Source organism: Mirounga leonina, unplaced genomic scaffold (genome assembly GCF_011800145.1).
Source record: "Mirounga leonina isolate KUSES-001 unplaced genomic scaffold, KU_Mleo_1.0 Mir_170, whole genome shotgun sequence".
Taxonomy (NCBI): domain Eukaryota; kingdom Metazoa; phylum Chordata; class Mammalia; order Carnivora; family Phocidae; genus Mirounga; species Mirounga leonina.
In genome coordinates, this window is record NW_023270433.1 from 16,984,131 (window position 1) to 17,008,193 (window position 24,063).

The window sequence follows — 24,063 nt, forward strand, 5'->3', positions numbered from 1 at the left end:
ATGAATGAATGAATGAATGAATGAATGAATGAATGAATGAATGAATGAGTGAATGAGTGAATGAATGAACGAACAAATGAACAAATGAAAGAGAGAGAAGCAAGTTTCATTTGGTGAAATGTCAGGGCTTGGTCAATGGGTTGGGTGCATGGTTCTGGTGTCAGGACCGTGGATAGCTCTCTGGGCGTTGACATGGTATTTTGGCTAGGGGTTTTTGCTAAACTTTTACCTGGTACAGCTCCCTTCTGGAAGTCACCTTCTCCTTTGAGATGGGTACCACTAGTCTTTTTTGAACTCAAATAAAGTAAGCTCTATCCTTTACCGGTTTAGGATTAGTGTGTCCCACTATGTTCTTTCTCCATTGGGCCTCAACTAGGGAAATCAAACCTCCATGAAGTGAGTCACTCTTAATCCTCAGAATTCATAATGATCTCTACATTACCATTCCTTGGTCCAGAAGTTTACTAGAACCTGAATTAAACAAAACTCATCTAAACTTACTGTCAATTAATGAACCCTGTGCCTCATTATTCAGACATGTGAGATAATGAAATCAAACTTAAAAAAGAAGTATTTCCAACAGAAGCCATTCAAACAACAAACTGAGTTGTTTTGTTTTTTTTTTTCTGTTTAAAGACCATGAAATGAATGTTAACCATAAAATACCATTTATCTCATCAGATTGATCCATTTGATGCAGGTTCATTGCCAATATATTATAGATGGGGGTGTTAGACAATGGCCAGAGATAACTTACAGTTAAGAGAGGCGTGGTGGAGTTTTGGTACCATATCAAGGGGTGCATGAATACTGGGGTAACAATGACAAGATCTGCAATTTATAATGCACTTATTGCGTGCCAAGCATAATTGCTGTGGCTTTCTATAACTATCTTGGGCTTCATAACAACACGTCTATGTAGTTACTGTTGCTTCCACTTTCCATACAAGAAACTACGTCTTAAAGTTGGTTGGATGAAATTCCCAAGGTCATATATTTACTAAGGATCACAGCTGGGATTTGGACCCAGACTGAGTAAGAAGCTACTATTTGAGGAGTCTGTGTTTGAGAAGTTTGCTTAGCATTGAGAGGAGATAGGCATTCTGGCATTCTCTCTTTGATAGGTATTTGCAAAGAATTCTCAGAGGTAGGCATGAATCCTTTGGACAAAGAATTTAGAATAAGTTGGCTTGAAAAAATAAAAGGACCCAATTGGATTGGGGACAAGGGAGATATGCAGAAGTCAGGGTTGGAACTGTGACAGCATTTATGAGTTGTAGGGAAACCATTTTATATCTCTTTTCAGGAGTCTTGCTATATTTGGTCTAGATGTGTTGTAAAATATTATGTTGTAGAAGAGGGTTGAGGTCTTTTGAAGAAGGACAATCTGTGTCAAAGATGAGGTCATAAAATCTCAGAAAGCCCACAACAGAAAGCAGCAGGACTGACTGTTCACAAATTTGGAAGGACAAGAAGGTTAGAATGGGCTGCAAAAGAGACTGAAAATATTTTCTTACTGGGAGCTTGCCAGCCTCAGTGAAAGTCCAAGGTAACCTTTGCTGCTGAACTTGAAAGAAAGAGGTTGTGAGAGATCACAAGTGTCATCTGGTAAAGTTGCAAAAGGGAAGATAACTTGAGGTATCTCTGATTATGACCTCTGGGATGAATATGCCAAAAAGAAGGGAAGCTCTCCACTTTTAAGACTAGCTTCATCGTCAAAAATATAATTTACTGGCATTTAAATTAGGGACTATATTTAATTTTATTCAACAAGCGTATTACAAAGATAGATCGGTTTCTCTATAAATGGTAGCTGTCCTACTATTTAAAAAGATTCAGAAACTTCTAAATATATCTGTAATACTTTACGACCAGTGAACTATCAAGAAACAAAAGTATGGAAAAGGAAGATGATGGTCAAAGTAGAGGTGGGGAGCTTTGCTCAGTGGCAGTATCGTAGTCAATGAGGTTTATCCGAGGCGCGATTATTGCTAATTGAAAAGTAGAGGTGGGGGCTGGGAGTTTTCATAGGATACAAAGCCATGTTGTGAAGTGGTCCACACTGGATAATGGTCAATCATTTCCGGTAGCCATTGTGACAGGGTCTTCGCCGGTGCTATTCCCTCTGCATGCAACAGTCTGCTCTCCATCCACCTTCATTCCTTATAAGCCTTATTCTTCCCTTTCTTCCCTTCTCCTTATCCTTCATGGTCCAGTTTAAATGTCTCATCCTCAAGGTTTTTGCTGACCTTCTAGACTCAGTTATTCCCTATGTTTTATGCAATATTAGTACACTTTATTTTCCTTTAGAGTAAATAATGATAACTAACAATAATAATGCCCATTGTACAGTACAAAATATGTCTCTATGGACTTCACATATATCATTTAATCCCTTCAATAGCCCCAGAAGGTAGATACAATCATATTTTAACTGAAGCAAGACACAGTCAGATACAAGTGCCAATATTTTACATACCACTAAGAAAAAAACCCATTAAGATATTAATAACACACAAATCGTCATTTCAAGGGTGTGAAAATGTGGAAAACTGTGTGTCTTAGAATTGGTGTAATACCCTATTATTACCATTTTACAGCTAAGGAAACTGAATAAGTTAATGGATTTTCCCAAAGCCACACATCTAGGAAGTGGTAGAGTCTAGATTGGAATCCTAGAACTTGGGCTTGAGAGTGTATCCTCTTAACCCCTGATCTGTGCTATCAGTACAGAATCACAATGTCTAATTATATGTTTGTGTGTATGATTCTGTGTTCAAGTCCTCACTCTCCAAGAGACCATATGCTATATAAAGGCAAAGATTGCACCTGTGGTATGTACCATTTAACCCCAAGCCCAGCAAATTGTCTAGTATGCTGTCAATGCTTAATAATGACTGATGGAATGAGTGAATGAAAGAAGAAACACTGGGTTTAGAGACAAATTCCATGGGCTTCACTACTAGATTTGCAGTTTTGATTAGTAGTGTGACCTTTGACATGTCACTTTGTTCTCTGGGCCTCAGTTTCTTTATTTATAATACAAAAGGAAATTACAGTTGACCCTTAAACAACACAGGTTTGAACTGTGCAGGTCTGCTTATGTGCAGAATTTTTTTGAGAAACGCAATATGGTAGGTGTATTTTCTTTCTTACGATTTTCTTAATAACATTTTCTTTTCTCTCGTTTATTGTAAGAATACAGTATATAATACATATAACATGCAAAATATGTGTTAATTGACTATTTATGTTTAATCAGTAAGGCTTCCCAGAATTAAGTTTTTGGAAAGTCAAAAATTATACATGGATTTTCAACTGTGCCTGGGGGCTGGCATCCCATCCCTCATGCTGTTCAAGGATCAGCTGTACATTAGATTTTCTGAGTGCTCTCCAACTTAGAATGAGTATTGCAAATATGCATTGAAGGCCAATGCTCTGCACAGCATTAAACTAGATAAAACATATTAAGCATTTAGCACAATGCCTGGTACACAAAGCTCAACGAATATTAAGTATTGTTATAGCTCTAGTCAAAGCATGAATTGAATGAAATGAGAATCGTAGGATTAAAAAAAACAGTTACTATGAACCTTAGCAGTTGGGTAGGGCTTCCTAGAGGGAGAGGGGCTAGACTTGGAGCATGAAGCAAAACAATGTTTGTGATTGAGCTACTGTGTCCAATATGGTACCTACTAGCCATATGTGGCTATTTAAATTAACATGTAAATTAATTCACATCACATTTCAAGTGTGCATTAGCCACATGTGGCTAGTGGCTGCCATATTGGAGAGTGTAGATGTAGAACATTTCCAGTACAGCAAGTTCACTTGGACAGTGCTGTGACAGAGTGAAGAGTAGAACTACATTTCATATATATGTCACTTCAAATTATTTATTGAGTGACGGGGCTGTGCTAGGTGTGGTGCTATGTGCTGATGGAGATTACTCTGGTTTAGGGGTCTGCAAACTATAGCCCCAGGAAAACTGCTGTTTTTCATAAAGTTTTATTGAAACACAGCCATACTCATTAGTTTAGCTACAGTAACATGGTTGAGAAGTCATGACTCTGTGGCTTGCAAAACCTTAAATATTTATCAACTGGGCCTTTACAGGAAAAATTTGCCAACCCCTGGTTGGGCTAGTAGATTCATTTAATACTTTGACATCTGAGTTAAAGAACGGTTTTGGAATTTATTCATTCATTTGTGTGTTTGTTCATTTAACATTCAACTGGTATTTATTTCTCAATCATCTTAATTCAAGCAGGATGTCAGGCACTGAGAGAATGAACACAATAGATAAAAACCGTGATCATCATGGAGCTCACATTCTAGTGGGGAAAGGCGACAAACAGATAATTAGAGTATATGTAATAACAAATAAATTGTATCCTATGTTAGAAGATGATTTTTTTAGTAAAGAGGCTGCAGGAAGAGAGGGTGGTGAATGAGAAGGAGAAGTGTGATTGCAAATTTAAGTAGGGTGTTCAAGGTGGCGTGATTGGGGAGGTGAGGAAGCAAAGCATGCTTTGTGGATATCTGGGGAAAGTGGAGTCCAGGCTGAGGGAATGGCAGGGACAGAGGCTTTGAGAGCAGATTGTGCCTCACACATTTGAGGAAGATCACATAGGAGAATATTCGTGGGCTTCACTGGATACTAGGCGAATATTAGGAGCTGGGGTAAGAGAGGGACCAGAGAGACATTGTAAGAACGTTGGCTTTCAACCTGAGCTCAGCAAAAAGCCACAGGGACATTCTGACCCGAGGACTGATGTTATCTAACTTACTTTTAAAATGATCACTCTGTCTACTCCATTGAGAAAAATCTATAGGGAACAGGCAAGAGTGATAGCAGGGGAGCTATTTAGGAGACTGATATGATTATCCAGGATAGAGATGGTGGTGGCTTCGGCCAGGGTAGTAGCAGTGGTGGTGGAAAGAAGTTCCTGGAATCAAGATATTGCATTTCATTCATTGCAGTGATTTACTGAGCACCAATTATATGCCAGGCATTGTGCCCAGTATTGGGGATAATGAGCAAAAGAAGCTGCCATCTCTGTCCCTTGGAGTTTTCTAACAAATTGGTTTCATTCTCTCAACATCAGAAATGAGGAATCCAGTGCTGGGTCCCCCATATGTGGATGACATCCAGAACCAGTTTTCACATTGTCTCTAAAGACCGAGGAGAGGATGATACTGTCTTAGTCTGCTGGGGCTGTCATAACAAAAATATCATAGACTGGTGGCTTGAACAACAGAACCTTATTTCTCACAGCTCCAGAGGCTGGGGAGTCCAGCGTCGAGATATCACTGAATTGGTTCCTGGTGAGAGTTCTCTTCCTGCTTGTGGAAGACCAACTTCTTAACTTCTGTCTGTGACCTCACATGGCCTTTCTGCAGTGCGTGTGTGTAGAGAGTGTGAGATCTGCTTCTCCTCTGCTCCCTATAATCCCATCACAAGGTCCCTGCTTCATGACCTCATCTAACCCTGATTACCTCCCAAAGGCCCCACCTCCAAATACCGTCATGTTGGGTGTTAGGGGCTTCACTATATGAATTTGGGGAGACACAAACCTTTGGATGATAACAGACACTGATGACCTAGGATGACAGAAGTGTCAGTGACAGGGATATGTGCTATAAGTGAGGGCTGAGCAGAGCTTTTCTGGGCACTGTGCTGAGTGGGGCTGGGACTCAGGGAGGTGATGGAGGAGGCTCTGGCACAAAATCTAAGGAGACATTCATCAGAGGGTGTCAACCCTGCTTTGCACAGCCCTGAATGCCCCTTAAAATTGGTGGTGGAGGGGGCGGGTGTATAAACTCTGACAGTGGCTTCTCCATCTGTCCTCCTAAGAAACATTTGAAGATTCTCCTGCAGGGTCCAGTTGGGGATTCAAAGAGCAAAGAGGTCCAGGCTGGGAAGAACCATGCAGACCATCCAGTTGAACTCCCCCTTTCTACAGCAGATGAGGTTGGGATTCAGAGAGGGTCAGGGACTTGCTCAAGTCATTCAGGAAGTTCATGGCAGAGTAGAGGTCTCCCAACCACCATGCTTGCAGAAGCTTGATTTCTCCATCTCTTGAGGACAACGTAAGCAGTCAACACTTTTTATCCTTGGAATGGAGGCTCGCAGCCAAGGCCTTCAGAAGCCTTTTAGAACATCTGAAGGTGGTATCAGCTTCTAGAAGTGTTTTTGTCAGGTTTGTCTTCCAGGCGTATGATCCGATCCACCCATTCACGCAAAGAGGTGTTCCCATCCAGGACATCTGGGGCATGGTGAGTTCCCCATCAGCTTCATTAATGTCTTTCTTTCACAAACATTCACTGAGACCCAAGGCTGAGTCAGTCACCAGGGAGGGAAGCAGTTGAGACACTGCCACCACCCCATTTGCTCAAAATCAAGCTGCCCCCAGCATGGGCTGTTTTGTTTTTGGAGAGGCAGTCAGATGAAAAGGGAAAAAAAGGGAAAGCACTGAAGTCAGGCAGACCTGGGTTAAAATCTTGGCTCTGTCTGAAACTATTGGTGCGGTTTTGAGCAAACTGCTTAATTTTCCCCAACCTTCAATTTCCTGCTCTTTTTTCATCAAAGGAAAAGGTATTCACCTTTGCTAGGTTATTGTGACGATTGTAATCAGTACAAAGTACCCGCTACATAATATGGCAAATATATGTGTTCAACAAATGGGAATTATTGAATCAGGGGCAAAAAGAACCCCCAGTTAAGTTGACTTAACCCCCAAAAGTCTTAATCGTGATGGAATGGAAGGCGTGGGGATAGATTTCTGAGCAGAAGCAGCCTCCACAAAACCATTTAAAACACAGCACTTAGTAATAGCACTAGCCTTTTCTGGTTATTCGATGGGAACCAGCCCATTACACCACTGCCCTTTCTCTTCTGGACTGAAGGCAGCTTCCATTTTGATGTAGGTGATTAAAGGTCTCTGAAAAAGAGAAGAGTGTGTACATGTGTGCGTGTGCGTGTATGTGTGTATCATCCCAGCCTTTTGGTTTTTTGTTAAATGGTCTTTTAATTGAAATTTCAATAGATGGGTTTCTACCGGACAACAGGGGTCGGGAGGTGTATGGATTTTATGCTGATCACACCAAGATCGTCCCTCAGGACAGGGCATCCAGGAATTCGAGATGCTTCACACAAAAGTCAGGCGAGGTCAGGTGGCCTCACCCTGTGCAGTAAACGGTCTGCTGCCAGCTTTCAAGTGGCCCCAAATGGACTTAGCAGCAAAGCCTGACTTCCTAGTGAAGCCTGGTGCAGGCCACTTGGACCCACGTTGCTTAATTTTAATGATTCATGATGATTCTCTATCATATACCAGTAAATGTACCGTAAAAACATCTTGTGAAAGAATGTGTGTCTTAGTAATGGGACCCTGTGCCATTCTGTAGTTAAATCCTTGCTGGAACGTGGGGGCTGCTTGGGGTAGCAGGTGAGGGGCAGGGATTGTGGGAGTCTCCTGGGGTGGCGGTGGCTGAGGGGTAGAGCCTGGGGAAGCGTAAGGAGGCAGGGGGCCTGGGGAGGGATGAGGAGGCAGGGCCTGGGGTGGATTGAGGAGGGGGAGCCTGGGGCAGGGGTGAAGGGATGGGGCTTGGGGAAGGGTAGAGAGGAGGGGCCTGGGGAGGGATAAGGGGGTGGAGCTTGGGTAGAGGTAAAGTGGTGGGGCCTGGGTGGGGTTAGGGGCGGGGCCCGGGACAGCGGGGTGGGGAAGAGGCTGTGGTGTGTGTGCTTGTGTGAGATTGGGACTAAGAGCAGAGTGGATGGGAAGTAAAGGGAAAGATGGAGAATGAGAAAAATCAAGAAAAAGAGGCAGAAAAGTAGGCGGAGTGGAATTAACAGGATGTGAATGTATTCTTTGCTCTAGGCACCTTTACTCACCATATCTTATGTAATCATTACATTAACCCTTGAAGTAGACAGACTCTCCTTTTTTTGTCTCTTTCATGGACAAAGTGAGTCTGGGGATTTAACCTGCACCTGTGTGACTTAAACTGAAGTCCTTTTCACTGTCCTTTTCCTTTCTACAAAGGAAAGAGGCTTACAGGAAGGTGGACAGTGAGGAATACAGAGGCACACACACACAGAGAAAGGCAAAGGCAGAAAAGCAGAGACCAAAGAGAGAAACTGAGGCAGGAGCAAATGCACAAAGACTGAGAACCAAAAAGGGAGACAGAGAAGAGGGGAAGAGAGAACCATCATCAGAAGAGAGCTGGGGTTGGGGGGTTGGCAGAGCAAGAATGTGAATATGAATATAATCAGGAGTGAGATTAGCAAAGTGGAAATGAGCTGGGTTCAGCTGAATATGCACATTATGTGAAACGGTATAATACTCCAGATGGAAGTCCTGGAAATGATGGTTCTCTAGTTTCCCAGAGAAGCTATACCTGAGACCCTGACCATCTGCCTAGAGCTGAGGCGGAGGTTACTCTGAGGAAGAGATGCCTCTGAACAGAGTGCAGATGTCACATGCTGTCCCCTGGTTCTCTTGGTTCTCCCCCAATTCCTCAAGCCAGAGGTAAAGGCTCCATCCTCATGGTGTCCGGACCACCTTGCTTTAGGGCGTGGCTGGCTCGGGCAGGACACATCCGTGTGTGTGTGCGCGCGCGCGCACATGTGTGTGTGGCCCCTTGTACTCAGTGCACATCTGGAAAATCATTATTCTTTTTTGCTTTAATTTTATAAATGAGATTTGATTTTAAACTCACAAAGATAGCCGGTGCTTGAAAAAAAAAAAATCAATGCGTCTCTTTTGTAGAGTGAAGAACTCTTTTGCAAAATGAATAATTACCCTCTGCTTAATCTATTTTGTATATTTCACTTTGCTGGTTCAGGTTTTGTGCAAGTGGGGGACAACTGCATTATTAATCATCCCGTGTCCTGAATAGAATAGTGTATATTTTATCCTTACCGCATCCTTGTGAATGGGACAGGACAGGACTTACGTTCCCCGTCTTCTGGGTAAGAAGGATGATGCTCAGAGAGATGAAGGATCTTGAACAAGGCCACCCATCAGCTAGTAGAGAAACAGAGCCACAGGGGCCTGAGGAATGACAACCACATCGCCTCATCTCATCTATATCCCCGTAAGTTCCAGTAGAGGCGTGGTAGGCGGCCAGGTAGAGCCACCACAGTGGGTCATTTTGAGTGACGTGCAGGATCATGCTGAACTCCTCCATCTTACCTGGGACAGTGTGGGGGAGCGTTGGCTCCAGAGTCGAGAAGAATGGAATTCAAATCCTGAATCTGTTATCTTCTTGCTGTGCAAACCGAAGGCCAGTCATTTAACCCCTGGGGGCTTCAGTTTCCTCACCTGTAAAATCAGGACAGAGTGGCTGGATGGATTAAAGGTGAGAAAGTAGATCAAACATGAAATGCTTAACAGGATCCATAAGCAACTCTTAGCCTTTCCCTCTTCCCAAATTACAGCCGAGGTGTCCAAGATAAGAGCTGTGGGCAGGAAGGAACATGAAGGCAATTCCCTAGTAATAATCATAGCAATCACGGGCTGTGCTTATGGAGCTCATAGTGGGGATAGAACATTCTGGACGTTGTTCAGGGAGAGGGGCAGACCTGATCAAGCTTGTTGTAGAACTGAGGAAATAGAGTCTTGGTCAGAGACACGAAATTGTGCAAAATCATGGAGCCACTGGGTGACAAATGAAGAGTTCAGACCCTGTCCTGACTCCAGTGCCTGTCTTCTCTAAACACCCTCTCTCCATGCACAGTGCTTGGAGTCTGCATTTGGAAAGGACTCTCTTTGCAGAGGGGATATAGAGGTTTCCAGGAGTTTCTCCATGCCTGTGGGATAAGGCAGCGTTCCTCAGTGCCTGCAAAGCCCTCTGGCTCTGCTGATCCGAGAAAAAAAAGGGCCCAGGATTTCCTGTGGTGCTGTGACCTTCCTTTGCTCCCACTCCTTCCTCTGGAAAATTCCTACACCCCCTTGGGAGAGAGGTGGTACAGCCTGGGACCAGCAGCACCGTCTCTGGGTTCCAGTCCTGGCCTTGGCAACACTTCTGTTTGTGACATCAGTCCAGTAAGTTACTTAACCCCTCTGGGCCTCAGTCTCCTCATCTGTAAGATGGGGTTGAAAGTAGAACCTGCATCTTAGGTTTATTGTGAGGGTCACATGAGTTAATATAAGTAAGGAACTTCCAAAACCACCCAGCAGTTAGGACTCTCAGTGTCCCCTCTTGTTATCTTCCCTCTTTGCTGGCATGTCCCCGACCTTGGGGGGGCAGAGTTTGATGCTCTTTCCCTGCGATCCCACGGCTCTTTGCACACCCTCCGAGTCCTCCCCAGCCCAAATCACAGCTTGTGGTAGCGATGTATTTTCTTCTTGGTGACACCTGAGTGTCAGCTGCTTGTGGTGGAGAATCGGATGGATTCGTCTCTGTGCCGCGATCCCACCTGCGCCAGGCACACAGGAATTGTACTGAGAATGAGAAATGGTCGGAAGAAGTAAGATCTGGACCAGACAGGAGGCAAGAACCATGTGGGGAGGAAAAAAGGGAGGAATGAACCCACACGGCAGGAAGCCCGGGAAGGGGCTGCACCCAAGAGGGGCAAGGGCACCAAGCCAGAGAGGAGGTATGGCCTGGGGGGGCCGGCTCGATGGCAGTGCCCGCAGTAACACCAACGACAAGGATACCAGCTCACACTGAGCCACCTACACGTTCAGTGATGTGGTCATCATTTTCTTGCTTTTAGAGAGAGAGCGAGTGCATCGCAGGTGGGGGTCCCAAGCAGATCCACGCTGAGCGCGGAGCCTAACGGGGGGGCTCGGTTTCACGACCCTGAGGTCATGACCTGAACCAAAATCAAGAGTCGATGCTTAACCGACTGCACCACCCAGGCGCCCCGGGAATCGTGTGTAATATGTTACCCCCAGTCCTTGTGACGGTTTTAAAAATCGGGGTTAATATGTCCATTTCCTGATGAGGAAACTGAGGCCCAGAGTAGTGCAGCCGCTGATGGAGGCCACTGGGTCTGTGTGTAGTAAGCTGAGGAGTGAGCCCCAGATGGCTCTAATTCGCGGGCTGATGCTGGCTTCCCTCCTCCTGCTTGTTACCCTTGCTCCCCCTACGCTGCACCCCTTCCAGGGTGACTTGAGAAGCATGGGTGATGCAGGCTCCAGGCAAGGCAGGGGCGGTGATGGGGAGGGCACGCCCCCGGCGGCAGGCCCTGCACTGTGCATTTGGTCAGGAATTCCGTGATCCTTCCTGGTGGTTCGGGCTGTCAGCCTCTGCTTCCATCAGTTCCAGGCTGCTGGTGAGGCTGCCTCATCCCCTCCATCCGCAGTCAGCCACAATTTTAAGAGAATCTATTACCCACATGCTTTTCTCTCAGACACTGATTTATAGATAATCGTGTGCATGGCACATTCAGGGGTGGATGAGGCTAGGGGGCGAGGGGTCGCCTGAAATGGGAGCCCTGGTGTGGTCTGGCAGCTGGCCTTTCAGAGCCCAGGCATTCCACATGGGCTGCCCCATTAGCTGAGTCAGTGCCCATTAGCCCCCCAGGTAGCCTTGATTAAGGACTCTGATCTCCATCAGGCCTGATCGCCAGCCTGCACCACGAGAACCCCTCAGCCTCTTTTTTTTTTTTTTTCCTTCTTGTGCTCAGAGACATGATGATGAATGGCAGTGAGAGGCTGGCAGCCATAATGCAGGCATCCAAATGTGTCTCAAATGTTTGGGGAAGAACAAGGCTGAGACATGTCACTCCTATAGCGTAAGGAAGAAAGAGACAGCAGAGGTGCCCTTGGGAGGTTGCTTGGATGTCATCCAGACCACCTTCTCAGTGCACAGATAGAGAGACTGAGTCCCAGGGAGGGAGGGGACCCACCCTAGGTCACGCAGACTTCTAGAGAAGACTTCTAGAGAAGTCGTCCTCACTTCATAAAGATCCCAATCATACCGTCTTGTTAGTTTACTCCACTCATGCTTTTCTGCCTCCAAACCTCTGTTCTCCCAACTCCCAACCTTCCCTAACGTTCTTCACCTCCCCCTCAGTCCCTAGGGAAACACTAACCTCAAGAGACAAGACCAGAATGTGTTAGAAGAAGAATCAAGGCCTGGGATTTGAGCAAGGTTTGGAAGGGTGTTTGGGGGTCTCTGAGTATTAGCTACTCATTTTACAGACAGGAAGACTGCGGCCTGGCAAAACAGAAAGATTTGCTCAAGGTTCAGAGGCGTCAGCACTGTAAAATATATTCCCTGAGGATACTGCTGACATTCAAACTGCCCACATGATCTCATTCCTCTCCTAAATATCATTTTGCCACTTAATTTTCTCTTCACCCCCTACTCCCTCTCAACCCTGGTTTCTCCTCTGTTGAACATCTCTGTCTCCAATTCTCAGGCTCTGCTCTGCTCAAGGAGTAGGATCAGAGCAGACCTACTACAAGAAGCAGACCCTGGTCTGCAGGTGGGTCTCTGATGGCCCTGTTATTATCAGTAAACCCAAGAGGTTAGGGCAGGAAGTGTATAAGGGAGGAGAGCGATTGATAAGGCCGGGACCATTGGCTGCACCCAGTCATGAAGGGCTTTGGATGTTAGACCAGGGGTATGTGAACTCTGTCCTGAGAGCACCTGGGGGCCACTGATAGTTTTGGGGATGAGCCATGGGTGTAGCTGCTCTTTGAAGAGGTAACTGGCCATCACTCAGATTGATGGGAGGACACTGAAAGCTTATCATCAGTGATAAAACTTTCAACAACGTGCAGGGACAGTGTCGAGGGCCTTCCTGGGGCAGTGATAGTGGGAAAGGTGGGAAGGGGTGGGTCTGAGTGACAACAAAGAGGTAGAATCAGGGGGATTCAGGTGCCATTCGGATGTTGAGGATGAAAAAATGAAGTCAGGTCAGAGATGTTTCTAAGGTTTCCATTTTGGGATGAAAGTGAGAGCATTATTCATAGAAGGGGGGCATGCAGATTGGAGGTGCATCAGCTTTTTTACACTAATGCTGCCTAACAGACAACCACAGTGTGTTGTTGTCAACAACTAGATGCATTTTCCCCTTTGTTACACACCTGGGTGGGCCAGGCTAGCTAGGGCTCAGCTGCACTTGTCTCTAAGCTCAGGCTGCATCCAGTTCTGTCCCACATGCCCCTCATCCTCCTTGGACCGGCCACTACTTAGAGCCTGGTTTTCTCCTGGCAAGAAGCAGGAATGCCAGAGAGCAAGCCCAGCCAAACAGCACATTTCAGACCTTGGTTCACATCATGTCTGCTATCATCCCATTGGTCAAAGCAAGTAACATGCTAAGCCTGCATACAAAGGCCCGGGAAGAGAGCTCATTCTTCCCAGCCGTGGCAAGCATGTGACTGCATACTACTGTAGGAAATGAAGACTTGACGGCAGTAATTCATTCTACCACCGGGTACATTTTCCTTAACCCCAATCTCCTATTCCCATGTTTTTTTTCCACGCTCTCTTTTTTTCCCCAAATATTTTATTTATTTATTTGAGAGAGAGAGAGAGAAGGAGAGAGCACACGCAGGGGGCAGAGGGAGAAGCAGACTCCCCACTGAGCAGGGAGCCCAGTGTGGGGCTCAATCCCACGACCCTGGGATCATGACCCAAGCCGAAGGCAGACGCTTAACCAACTGAGCCACCCAGATGCCCCAATTTTCCACACTCTCTTTTAAAGCACAGCCTCAGAGAGCCGTCACAAAGCCTGGCAAGTCTCAGAAAGAGACTGGGCTTGGATGTTCACAACCCTGGGCAGCTTACTCACCCTCTCCAGGCCTCAGCTTCATAGTATTTACAGTGGAACCAATCACATCGTCCTGTCAGTATTATCATAGATACCAAAAGTTCTTTGAGTAAGGTCAGCACAGAGTAGATGCCCAATTAGAAGGTATGATGCTTCCCCTGTGGATTATCCATGCTAGCAGGAAATCAACCTTCATTACATAGATATAGATTTAGTGTAATCCACATATAAACTATTTACATTTGAACAGGGGATACTCGGAAGAGTGATCTTTCATCTTTAGGTATAGTCAGATTTTAGAAATCAGCCCAATGCTAATGTCAGTGTGGGTGAATCGGAGATACCTTGTCTTCCTAATGCTTGTTGTCTAGTACAAGCCCAGCTCTGGTCCTGGTGGTCATGGCTGTTGTCATGTTGTTTGTGATGATGTGAGGGAGCACGAGTTTCGAGGACCTGACTCTGGGACCTTGGGCAAATGACTGAGTCCGAGCTTTTGTTTCCTTATTTTATAATGAGGACGCCGCTACCTTCCTCCTGGTACTGGTCACGGGTCTGACCTATGAGATGACATGCAGTGACATATGTGACAAGTGTCTTCCAACATGCCAACCATGAAGCAGGCTCCCAGTGATGTCATGCTCAGCCCGTGCCTCCCCCACCACACGCTGGGCCCCGAGCTGGGCTCCAGGGCCAGAGCTGCGAGTGAAGAAGCCCACGGTGGCCCACTCAGAGTCAGGACAAGAAAGGATGCCATGCACACTTACTGCTCTGGGGGCCCAGGGAGATGTCTTTCCAAGCTGCAGTGACAAGAAGAATAAATAGGAAAGTGGACAGCAGCCCGTGTCCCTGGCCTGTGATGATAAGTGATGACTGAGATGGAAGCAAGTGAAAATGGAATCGTAAGAGGATGACAAGGTGGGAGGAGAGGAGCCGGACAGCGGGCAGGCTAGGGAAGAAGGCTTTGCACTTTGAGCTTCTCTGAGCTGTGGGGGACAGAGGGGGCGGGACCCTCTGGCTGCTTGCCTCATTCATGCCCCTGTGTCCTTTAGCAGGAGGAACAAAGACAAAGGTGGCAGGTGTTGCTGGTTCTGGGAACACCGTAACCAGCTTTGGAGATGATTTCATTCAAGCTGCCCCAAATACACAGATAAAGAAACTGAGATCCCCTTGGCTTTGCAGAGGGCCTACCTTGAAACTGCGACCATCCTTTATCTAGAAAGCACTTTTTCTTCCCACTAAAACAAGTTGTTAAATTGGCCTCTCTCCTATCCGGGAATAATTACAAAAACACAAACATCTATGATGTTTTCAGCGAGAAGAAATGTGCCAAAGACCGTAATGCAGACTTTTCAAAGACGTCACTGATCTTTCTAGCAGATAGGTGATATCAGTGTTGTTACAGATGAGGAAACGGATGCAGAGAGGTGAAGCCACTTGATCAAATTCATGCAAATGTGAAGTGGCAGATCCAGGATTTGAATCCAAAACAAGATGATTCCAGGGCCCACGCTCTGAACTACTCTCCCACAATCTTATATGATTAACATGAAGGCAATTCCACTTTGAAGTGATTTTGAAGAGCCCACACAAGCTAAACTCAAGATTGATCATAATTGAGGGATTCTGTTGTTTTTACCCAAGGGTTTCTAGAGTGAGAATGTATGTAACATAAAATGAGAACTGACTAAAAGGGACCTAGGAGACATGAAGAGTAAATATTTTAAAACCAGTACAACTCATCTAGAGCTGATAATACAGAGTTCTAGTAACTAGCATGATGAAAATCCACATAACTGAATTCCCTTATATGAACCACTTTAATGAAGAGATTAAACTCTTTTTTAAGGAAGGTCTGCATTATCAATCACATCTAAATCTATATTTTAAATCTGTTAAGGATATCTCAGATTCATTATATTAAAAAAATATAATCCCTGTTTGTAAATGTAATAGATTCTCATTACAGGAAAGTCAGAGATGTCAGAGGAATACAAAGGAAAAATGAAGTCCTAGAAAATGTTGTCAGGTATAAACGTCTTGACTCTCTGAGCTTGTATCTTACCTTCTGAAAAATGAAGCTGAGAAGATGTGACCTAGATGAGCTTTAAGAGCTGTTTCTGCTCTAATGTGAAATAAAATTCTATTTTAGAAATTTCATTAACACTCATGTTTATACTTTCCATTTCCTTGGCAAATACCTGTCCTGGTTATAAGAAAGTTTATTCTAGTCTTCAGCAGAACTACCATTATTCTAAATGAACTCAGCCTGAATTCATGAAAACTACAATGTATTTATGTATTCATTCATTCATTCATTCATTCATTCATTCAGCAAATGAGTTGCCTACCCCTCATCCGGCACTACACTAATCACTAGCATATCGAGATGGTTACATAAAGATTTCTGCAATCCAGAAGTTCCCAGTTTGGTGGGAAGAACAGGCAAATAAAAAAAAAAGGGGTTATTTACCCCACTGGCATAGACATTACTATCGTAAAATATACCCCCTCACTTATTTATGGACCAGGCAGTGCAGCGGGTGCTGGATGTGGCAGTGAGCAAGACAGGTGCAGTCCCCTCATTCAAGGAACTTCTGTGGTGACAGGAGTAAGGGAGCATGGGTGATCGTAGCCAGCACATGAAACCATGCAAACTGTGTCCCCGGAGTGCTCTTCTTTGCTAGCCTGGCTGCTCTGGGTATGCAGAGGCAGAGTTGAGGAAGGGACTCCTAGAAGGAAGTGGTTAATCCTCAGGTCTGGCTATCAGAAGCTTGCATCTTGTAAGAAGGAAATGCTTGGTTGTAAATAGTGGAGAGTTAGCTGAGCCAGCAAAATAGGAAATTGGAGTCAATAAAGCCAATAGCCATGGCATTGATGGAAATCTTACTGCAGACACTCAGCCCAACTGCAAAAAGTGATCACAGCTAACACTCAAACAGTGTCCAGAAAATAGAGTTTAGGGATTCAGAAAGGCAGCATAAATAACTGACTTTCACTGGCACTCAGAATTGATGAACTTCTACTCCCAATTTTCCATTTTGCAGATGGGGAAGTTAAGGCCCAGTAAGAAGGAAATTACTTATCCAGTGTCCAGAGTTATATTCCAGCATATATCAGAGTGGAGTGCTGTCTTGGAACAGAAGGGAAAGTGGGAGAAATTTATTGAGGATTTACTCGTTGGCTGCCTGAGCCATGAGCCTTACCCTTCACTACTTCAATTTTTTCTCACAGTCAGCTCTGTGAGGTTGACGTTACTATCGTTTCCATTCTATTAATGAGAAAACTGAGACCCACAAAGTTGAAGTGACTTCCCCAAGACCACACATCCAGGGAGAGAGAAAGTGAGGATTGGAACACAGGCCTGTCTGCCTCCAACTCTCTTTCCCCTGTCTCACTTCCTGTTCTCCAGGCAGCCTTTTAGGGGCCTCTGGGGTGGATGTTTCTCATCTGCAAAATATATATTTGTTGTATAATGAGTGACAGTAATTAATGGTCTGTTCTGAGGACTGGGAAACCTGCCTGGTAAGCACATAAGAGAGAAACGCAGACAAGAGCAGCACCCTTTCTCTGTATAGATTTCTCATTCTCACTCATATTCCCAAGAGGAGGGAAAGGGGACAATGGACCTGCCCTCTCCTGCAGAGTTACGGATTGGAGAAATAGGAACCCACTCTGTGCCCTTTCCCTGAAGAAGAAAGGCCCTCCATTCCCATCCCTTCTTGCCCATTCCAGCCTGACTTCCTGTCCCTCGACTGGAGGCAACCACATACCTCTTCCATTATGAATCATGAGGTCTGTGGTTGTGGCAGATCATAAATCAGCCCTGAGAGTCTCGAGGACAAATGCCAGGACTTTTAATATTTAATATTAGACGTATTTAAAGTGGTGAATATTTCATGATGGGGCTGTCGCATTTTAACACATCATCAGTGACTCCTAACTCCCCCCACCCCTTTTTGGTAAATTATTCTCATCTAAATCTCCAGGATCTCAGCCCTCTTCCTCCGTTCTCCTCACCTTGGGCATGCAGCTCATTAGGCTGCACACACTTACACACACACACACAAGTTCGATGACTCGAACTTGCTATTGGAGAGGAGAGTTACAGAGAGCATGCCTGCCTGCGAACAGCCCCCTCCTCTATTTACCAGGTATCCAGAGAAGAGGAAAAGTAGATCCCTCTCTCTCCCTCTCTTCTGTCTTTCAGCTCTCTTATTCTGAATATTTTTTAATGCTATCTCTGACCCATCCTTCACTCCTTATTCTGTCTTACTACCATTTCAGTTCAACCGACATTTATCAATCCCAGGCTCTTTGCCAGATACTTGCTAATGCTGGGGTTACAAAGATTAATCAGCATCATAATGTATAAAACAAATTAGAGAGGTTTTTTTTTTAACACTCAGAATGCTTTGTATAAGGTCAAACGCATAACATTTTTAGTGAATGAGTGAAAACAATGAGGTTGTTTGATAAATACAAATGTTTTGAAATCAGGAGTTATGGGTTATAGTTGTAGAACCTCTGTTGCCCTTATATATATTCCCTGCTGTGTTTTGTTTTGGTAGCACAAGGTGGAAAAAAAACCTTGATTCACAAGATCTGTAGTTGTAAAAAGCATGGGCTTGTTAGCACTTCAGCTCCCAGTCTCTATATCTTCCTCAATGAAACAGAGATGACAGGAGAAGGTGTTTTTGTGGGCTTGCTTGTTGGTGGTGGTTTTAAATGAGGTTTGCATAAAATGTGTTTACCGGGCCACTGGACTGAATGTGACTATGCTCTCCCATATCCTAAATTCTAGTATGTAACATCTGAACGTTTAGCCTTCTTTTTTTTTTTTTTTTTTTACTATTAATGAGATTTAAAAATAAAAATTTTTAGGGGAACTTAAGATCTAAAAGTTGCAAATTTCCTAAATCTCTCCCATTGAACTATACATTTCCGGGAAACATGGTTCAAAAACTCTCAGGTCAGGCCAATCCAAATCACTGTAAGATTGAAGAGTTGCAGGTTCATCTGTGTGTGTGTGTGTGTGTGTGTGTGTGTGTGTGTGTGTGATCACCCAAAGATGAGAAAGAAGGCAACCTGACAGCAATATTCTAGAAACTTACAAGCCATCACAGATAGTTAATTATTCATTCAACTCACAGCATTGATCACCTACTCTGTTCTAGGCAGTGTGCTAAGACAGGGCAGTTCTTATCAGCATCTCCCAAGGTGTGGACCAGGGTCCATGGTCCATAACAGGTCCATCTTGTGACCTGTTCCACCAGCTTCCTGAGGTGAAATAGGTTTTGGGAAAACTGTTTAGATATCTCTTTCATGAAGAATCACACACCACTGGCTCTACAAATAGTCTAGTGTTTCCCATTCATTTTTTAAATAGAATCTATGTTTGGTAAGGCATCTGTGAACATTCCACAAATACACCTTAGGAAAAGCCAATAACAGACTGAACCTTAGTCAACCCAACCTTAAGGAATATACAGTGGAGCAGGACTGATAACTGAAGAGGGTAGGACAGAGAGTTTTGGAAAACCCTTCCAGGATTCTGAACTCTGAAGATATACAAACAAGGAAACTAGACATGTGCTGGCCACCCAAATTGAGCTTGGCCAAAGGGAGAAGATGTTAAAGGCACTGTGGGATACTAGCAAGAATTCATGCAACCAGGCATAAGATATGGCCATAATAAAATGTTGCATGGGTACATGGGTGGACAGATGGATGGATGGATGGACAGGTGGATGGATGGATGGACAGATGGATGGATGGATGGACAGAGAGGAAGGGAACAAGAGGGTAAAGGTGGGGAGGGAAGAGGAGGAAAGGAAAACCAACTAAGACGAACAACAATAACAACAAAACAAAATAAAATCTGGAAATGATAGATGAAAACAAATTGTCTAGAAGGGGAAATCAAAGGTATCTTGGAGGAGGTAACATTTGATTTGGGGGCTTATGGACGAACATGAATTGTTCATTCAAGTGGAGAGAATTCAAATTTCTGACTATACTCTTAGTGCCAATCTACTTTATCATAATTTAAATATTCAAAAATAGAACTTCCATTTGTGGCCACCAGGTCACTTCCTGTTCGCCTCATTAACCTGTGAGCCCTGTCAGTGTCCAGTCTCTGCATCCTCAGCACGGGGCCGAGAACCTGGCAAGGAGTGGGGTCAGGACTTGTTGAATGAATACCTGAGCAGATGAATAAATGAATAAACCCTTTATTTTTTTTTAAGATTTTATTTATTTATTTGAGAGAGAGAGAATGAGAGAGAGCAAGCACATGAGAGGGGGGAGGGTCAGAGGGAGAAGCAGACTCCCTGCCGAGCAGGGAGCCCGATGCGGGACTCGATCCCAGGACTCCAGGATCATGACCTGAGCCGAAGGCAGTCGCTTAACCAACTGAGCCACCCAGGCGCCCGAATAAACCCTTTATTAACCACAGCAGTGGGTAGACCAGAACAGGCTCTTTCCCTGGGCCTTTTCTAAAGCGAGGCAGCCCACTGAGAAAACAAGGAAGCCAGGGGACAAGGCTGTTTGGGGCAGGTAGTAATTCACAAACCCCTTTCTCTTTTTGCTTACAGGAGAGTGCAGCTGTCATGAAGGCTATGCCCCCGACCCGGTTCACAGACACCTGTGTGTGCGCAGTGACTGGGGACAGAGTGAGGGGTGAGTAGCAAAGGACATTAGAGCAGGGACAGCAGAGGGCCAGCCCCACTCCTCTGCTCTGTTACTACAGGCCCCAAAACCGCTCCACAAAGAGCACTCTTCTCTACAACAGTTGTGTTCCTGTAAGACTCGATGGGCAATGAATCCCATTTCCCCCTGAATTACATTTTAGTATTAAAGGTACACGACTGATGAATCTTCTAGAGAACAAAGGCTCAAATTTAACTCCCCCTCCCAAACTGTAAGTAATTAATGGACACTTCCTTAACTGGACTGATACAGAAAGAAAATGGGGTTTTTGTCCATAAACTCCAAAACAGACAAGTAGTCTTTAAAGGGCTGAGTCCTTCTGTGAGATGGAGACATTCTCTTATAAAGAGTCTTAACCCAGTACATGGGTTTGAACAATGTGAGTTTAAACCACACGGTTCCACTTACATGCAGATTTTTTTTTTCAATAAATACAGTACAGGACGGTAAATGTATTTTCTTTATGATTTTTCTTAACCTTTTCTCTTATCCAGCCTACTTTATTGTGACAATAAAGCATATGACACATATAACCTATACAATATGTGTTAATCAACTGATTACGTTATCAGTAAGGCCTCCAGCCAACAGTAGGCTATTAGTGGGGGGCCTGGCTGGCTCAGTCGTTAGAGCATACGACTCTTGCTCTCAGGGTCTTGGGCATGGGCGTGGAGCCTACTTAAAAAATAACAAGAACTACATCAAAAATGAATGATGTACTGTATGACTAACATAACATAATAAAATAAAATAAAAACAACAACAACAACAACAAAATAAAACAGTTGGCCATTAGTAGTTAGGGTTTGGGGGAAATCAAAAATGATACGCAGATTTTTGACCACGTGGGGAGTGTCAGTGCTCCTAAGCCCAGTGCTGTTTAAGGATCAGTTGTAATTACTTCTGTGAACTTCGGTTGTCTGCAAGGCTACTTTTAAGCAGTGTCCACCTATGAATCCCATCTGACTAATATCTCCTATCCCCTTTTCTTTCCCTCCTGTTCTTCCCACAGACCTTGGCCTTACACTACACTCGAGAGGGGCTATGACCTAGTAACAGGAGAACAAGCCCCTGAAAAGATTCTCAGGTGAGTTGACAGTCCTGTTGGGGCATGATGCTGGGGAGGGGAGCGGGGCCTGGGGAGGGATAGTCGTGCATCCCTAGTGGAGCCTGTGAGCCTTTAGGCTGCACTGAGTACAGGGGAACTCTCAATGGCATGAATGTACCATCCTGGCCCGGGTTGCTATGGGAATTGAATTCCCATGTGTCTGGCATCTAGACTTAATGGACTCAGATATCTGAATGGGGGAAGACATGGCTGATTATCTAGTCCAGTGCTTTAAAAATATTCTACAGGCATAGAACCTCTTCCCACCACCTCCCTAGAATCTTGTGTGAAACTTCAGTACTTCAGCTGATAAAGACATACAGCAGAGTAAGTGGCAGAACCGGGAATCAGAGTTTGGTTCAAATTGATGCAGAGTCCATGCTCTTCACCTTTGTGCAGACCACCCCTGCTGACTTAGTCACTTAGAGAGCCCCTGTTGGCTCTGAGGATTGCTCGGGACAGCAAAGCTGAAATAGTCCTTGTCCTCATAGAGCCCACTGTTTATTGGGAGTCGGGACAGGTGGTCAGGAAAAGAAAACTAGCAACACAAAGCAATGCATGGGCTGAATGATTAATAGGTTTAAGAGATGGCCATACAGGTCTGGGCAAGGTTGGCCAAATTGTGCTGTAGAGAAGGCAGGGGACTCAGTTGGGTGGGGAAGTAAGAAATGGTCCTAGAAGGGTGGAGGAGGGGCCCCTATTTGCTGTTTTCTCTCTGCTTCCCAGGGAGTTCCCCAATGGAAACTCTTACATTGCAGGTCTACTTTCAGCTTGGGCCAAGGACTCTGGCTTCCTGTCAGCAAAAGCTTTGTGGTTCCGCCTGTGGAGCTCTCCATCAACCCTCTGGCCAGCTGCAAGACAGATGTGCTCGTCACGGAAGACCCTGCGGATGTCAGGTAGGGAAGTCATCCCCAGTGTCCTATACCAAGGACTCTTGGGCACACTGGAGGCCTCTCTGTTTCAGCATCACGGGGACTTGTGCAAAGAAGTGGTCCTCATATTGTTGAAGTAGGCACCTGCCTAGCGGATGATGTGAAGTACACTCTCCAATATGCCATGCTCCACCCTCCTTTAGAAGTGTGCTCCATCCGTGGGCCTCAATGCCTTATATTTCAACATTATTGCACTCCTTCTGGGTTTATATAAAATATGAGTGGGCTAACACATTATCTGGCTCATTCTGGGATTATTAATGATTATGCCTTATAAAAGAACATTGCTTAATAGTATACTGGAGAATCATGAAAGTGAAAGATTAGAGAATGAGGTGCTTTCTATTATGACTCTGGTACTGGGAGCAGACTTTGGGCTAATCCATAGATTCTTGATGTCCAGGTCAAATTTATTTGTTCTTTACTCATGAAGGGTTGGAGACTACATCTTTTGTTACACGTTTTGCACCTTGTAGTTAACTTCATTATAGACTCACTCTACTGTGTTGTAATTAGTTGCTTACATATCATTCTGTCCCATTATGTGGTGAATCTCTCAAGGTCAAAGAAAATAACTTACTTAGCTTTCTAATCTCCAGTTCCCAGCACATATTGGACAACTACTAGTTGTTTATTGATTTAATTAAACCAGTGGTCTTACATCTGATCCCATCACTATTCTGGAGATTTCTAGTGGAGGTGGGTTTTGGGGTTTTTTTTTCCCCCACCCAATTTGATTAGGTGAAGCATTCCAGAAATTTTAATGTTACCAAAAATGGACTCTGATTTTACTTTTTTTTTTTTTTTTTGCAAGACAGAGAGAACATGCATGAGTGGGGGCGGGGGGTAGGGGCAGAGGGAGAGAAAGAATCTTAAGCAGACTGCATGCCCAGCACGGAGCCTGACATGGGGCTCGAACTCACGACCCTAAGGTCATGACCTGAGCCAAAATCAATAGTCAGATGCTTAACCAAATGAGACACCCAGGTGCCCCTCCGATTTTCCTTTTGAAACTGGCTCATAAATAGTTTGTTTACTCCTAAATTGGAACTGAGAATCATGCCTTACTACCCTACTCCTTGTGATTGTGCATAGCTGGCTTTGGGCCATTCTGAATCAAGATGTTATTGGTGTGTCTGTGGCATCTTGATAGGAAGCTCTCAAACCCAACTCCTTGGGTTGCATTTGGGTTGGTCTCTGCTTTGCAATTTGTTTATTCTCACCTTCTCAACTGTTCATGGACAGATGAACCTAGCATGATTTTTCAGGTTGTTTGTATTTCCCAAAAGAGGTAGTTTTAAAAAGAATAGTTTGTTAAAGGGTAGCACTTAGGAAATGAAGTTATAATTAGTAAGAACTGAGGTGGTTTTACACACACACATTTTCATGGCAGATTACCATTATTTGTATTCTTTTTTTTTTTTTTTTAAAGATTTTATTTATTTATTTGACAGTGAGACACAGCGAGAGAGGGAACACAAGCAGGGGGAGTGGGAGAGGGAGAAGCAGGCTCCCCGCAGAGCAGGGAGCCCGATGCGGGACTCGATCCCAGGACCCTGGGATCATGACCTGAGCTGAAGGCA

At 44.6% G+C, this 24,063-nt stretch overlaps 1 protein-coding gene and 1 pseudogene across 3 annotated transcripts in view; both read left to right on the plus strand.

Annotated features, from left to right (window-relative positions):
• Positions 1-24,063, plus strand: part of ASTN2 (astrotactin 2) — an 868,677-nt gene that overhangs the window by 400,030 nt on the left and 444,584 nt on the right. For 2 of the 3 annotated variants that reach the window (XM_035015962.1, XM_035015965.1), the window contains 3 exons: positions 20,326-20,410; positions 21,453-21,527; positions 22,307-22,444. In XM_035015962.1, coding sequence (XP_034871853.1) covers positions 20,326-20,410; positions 21,453-21,527; positions 22,307-22,444 — 298 coding nt within the window. The remainder of the gene's footprint in view (positions 1-20,325; positions 20,411-21,452; positions 21,528-22,306; positions 22,445-24,063) is intronic. The other variant, XM_035015963.1, reaches the window with a different exon arrangement.
• LOC118018271 lies at positions 1,935-2,065 on the plus strand (annotated as a pseudogene).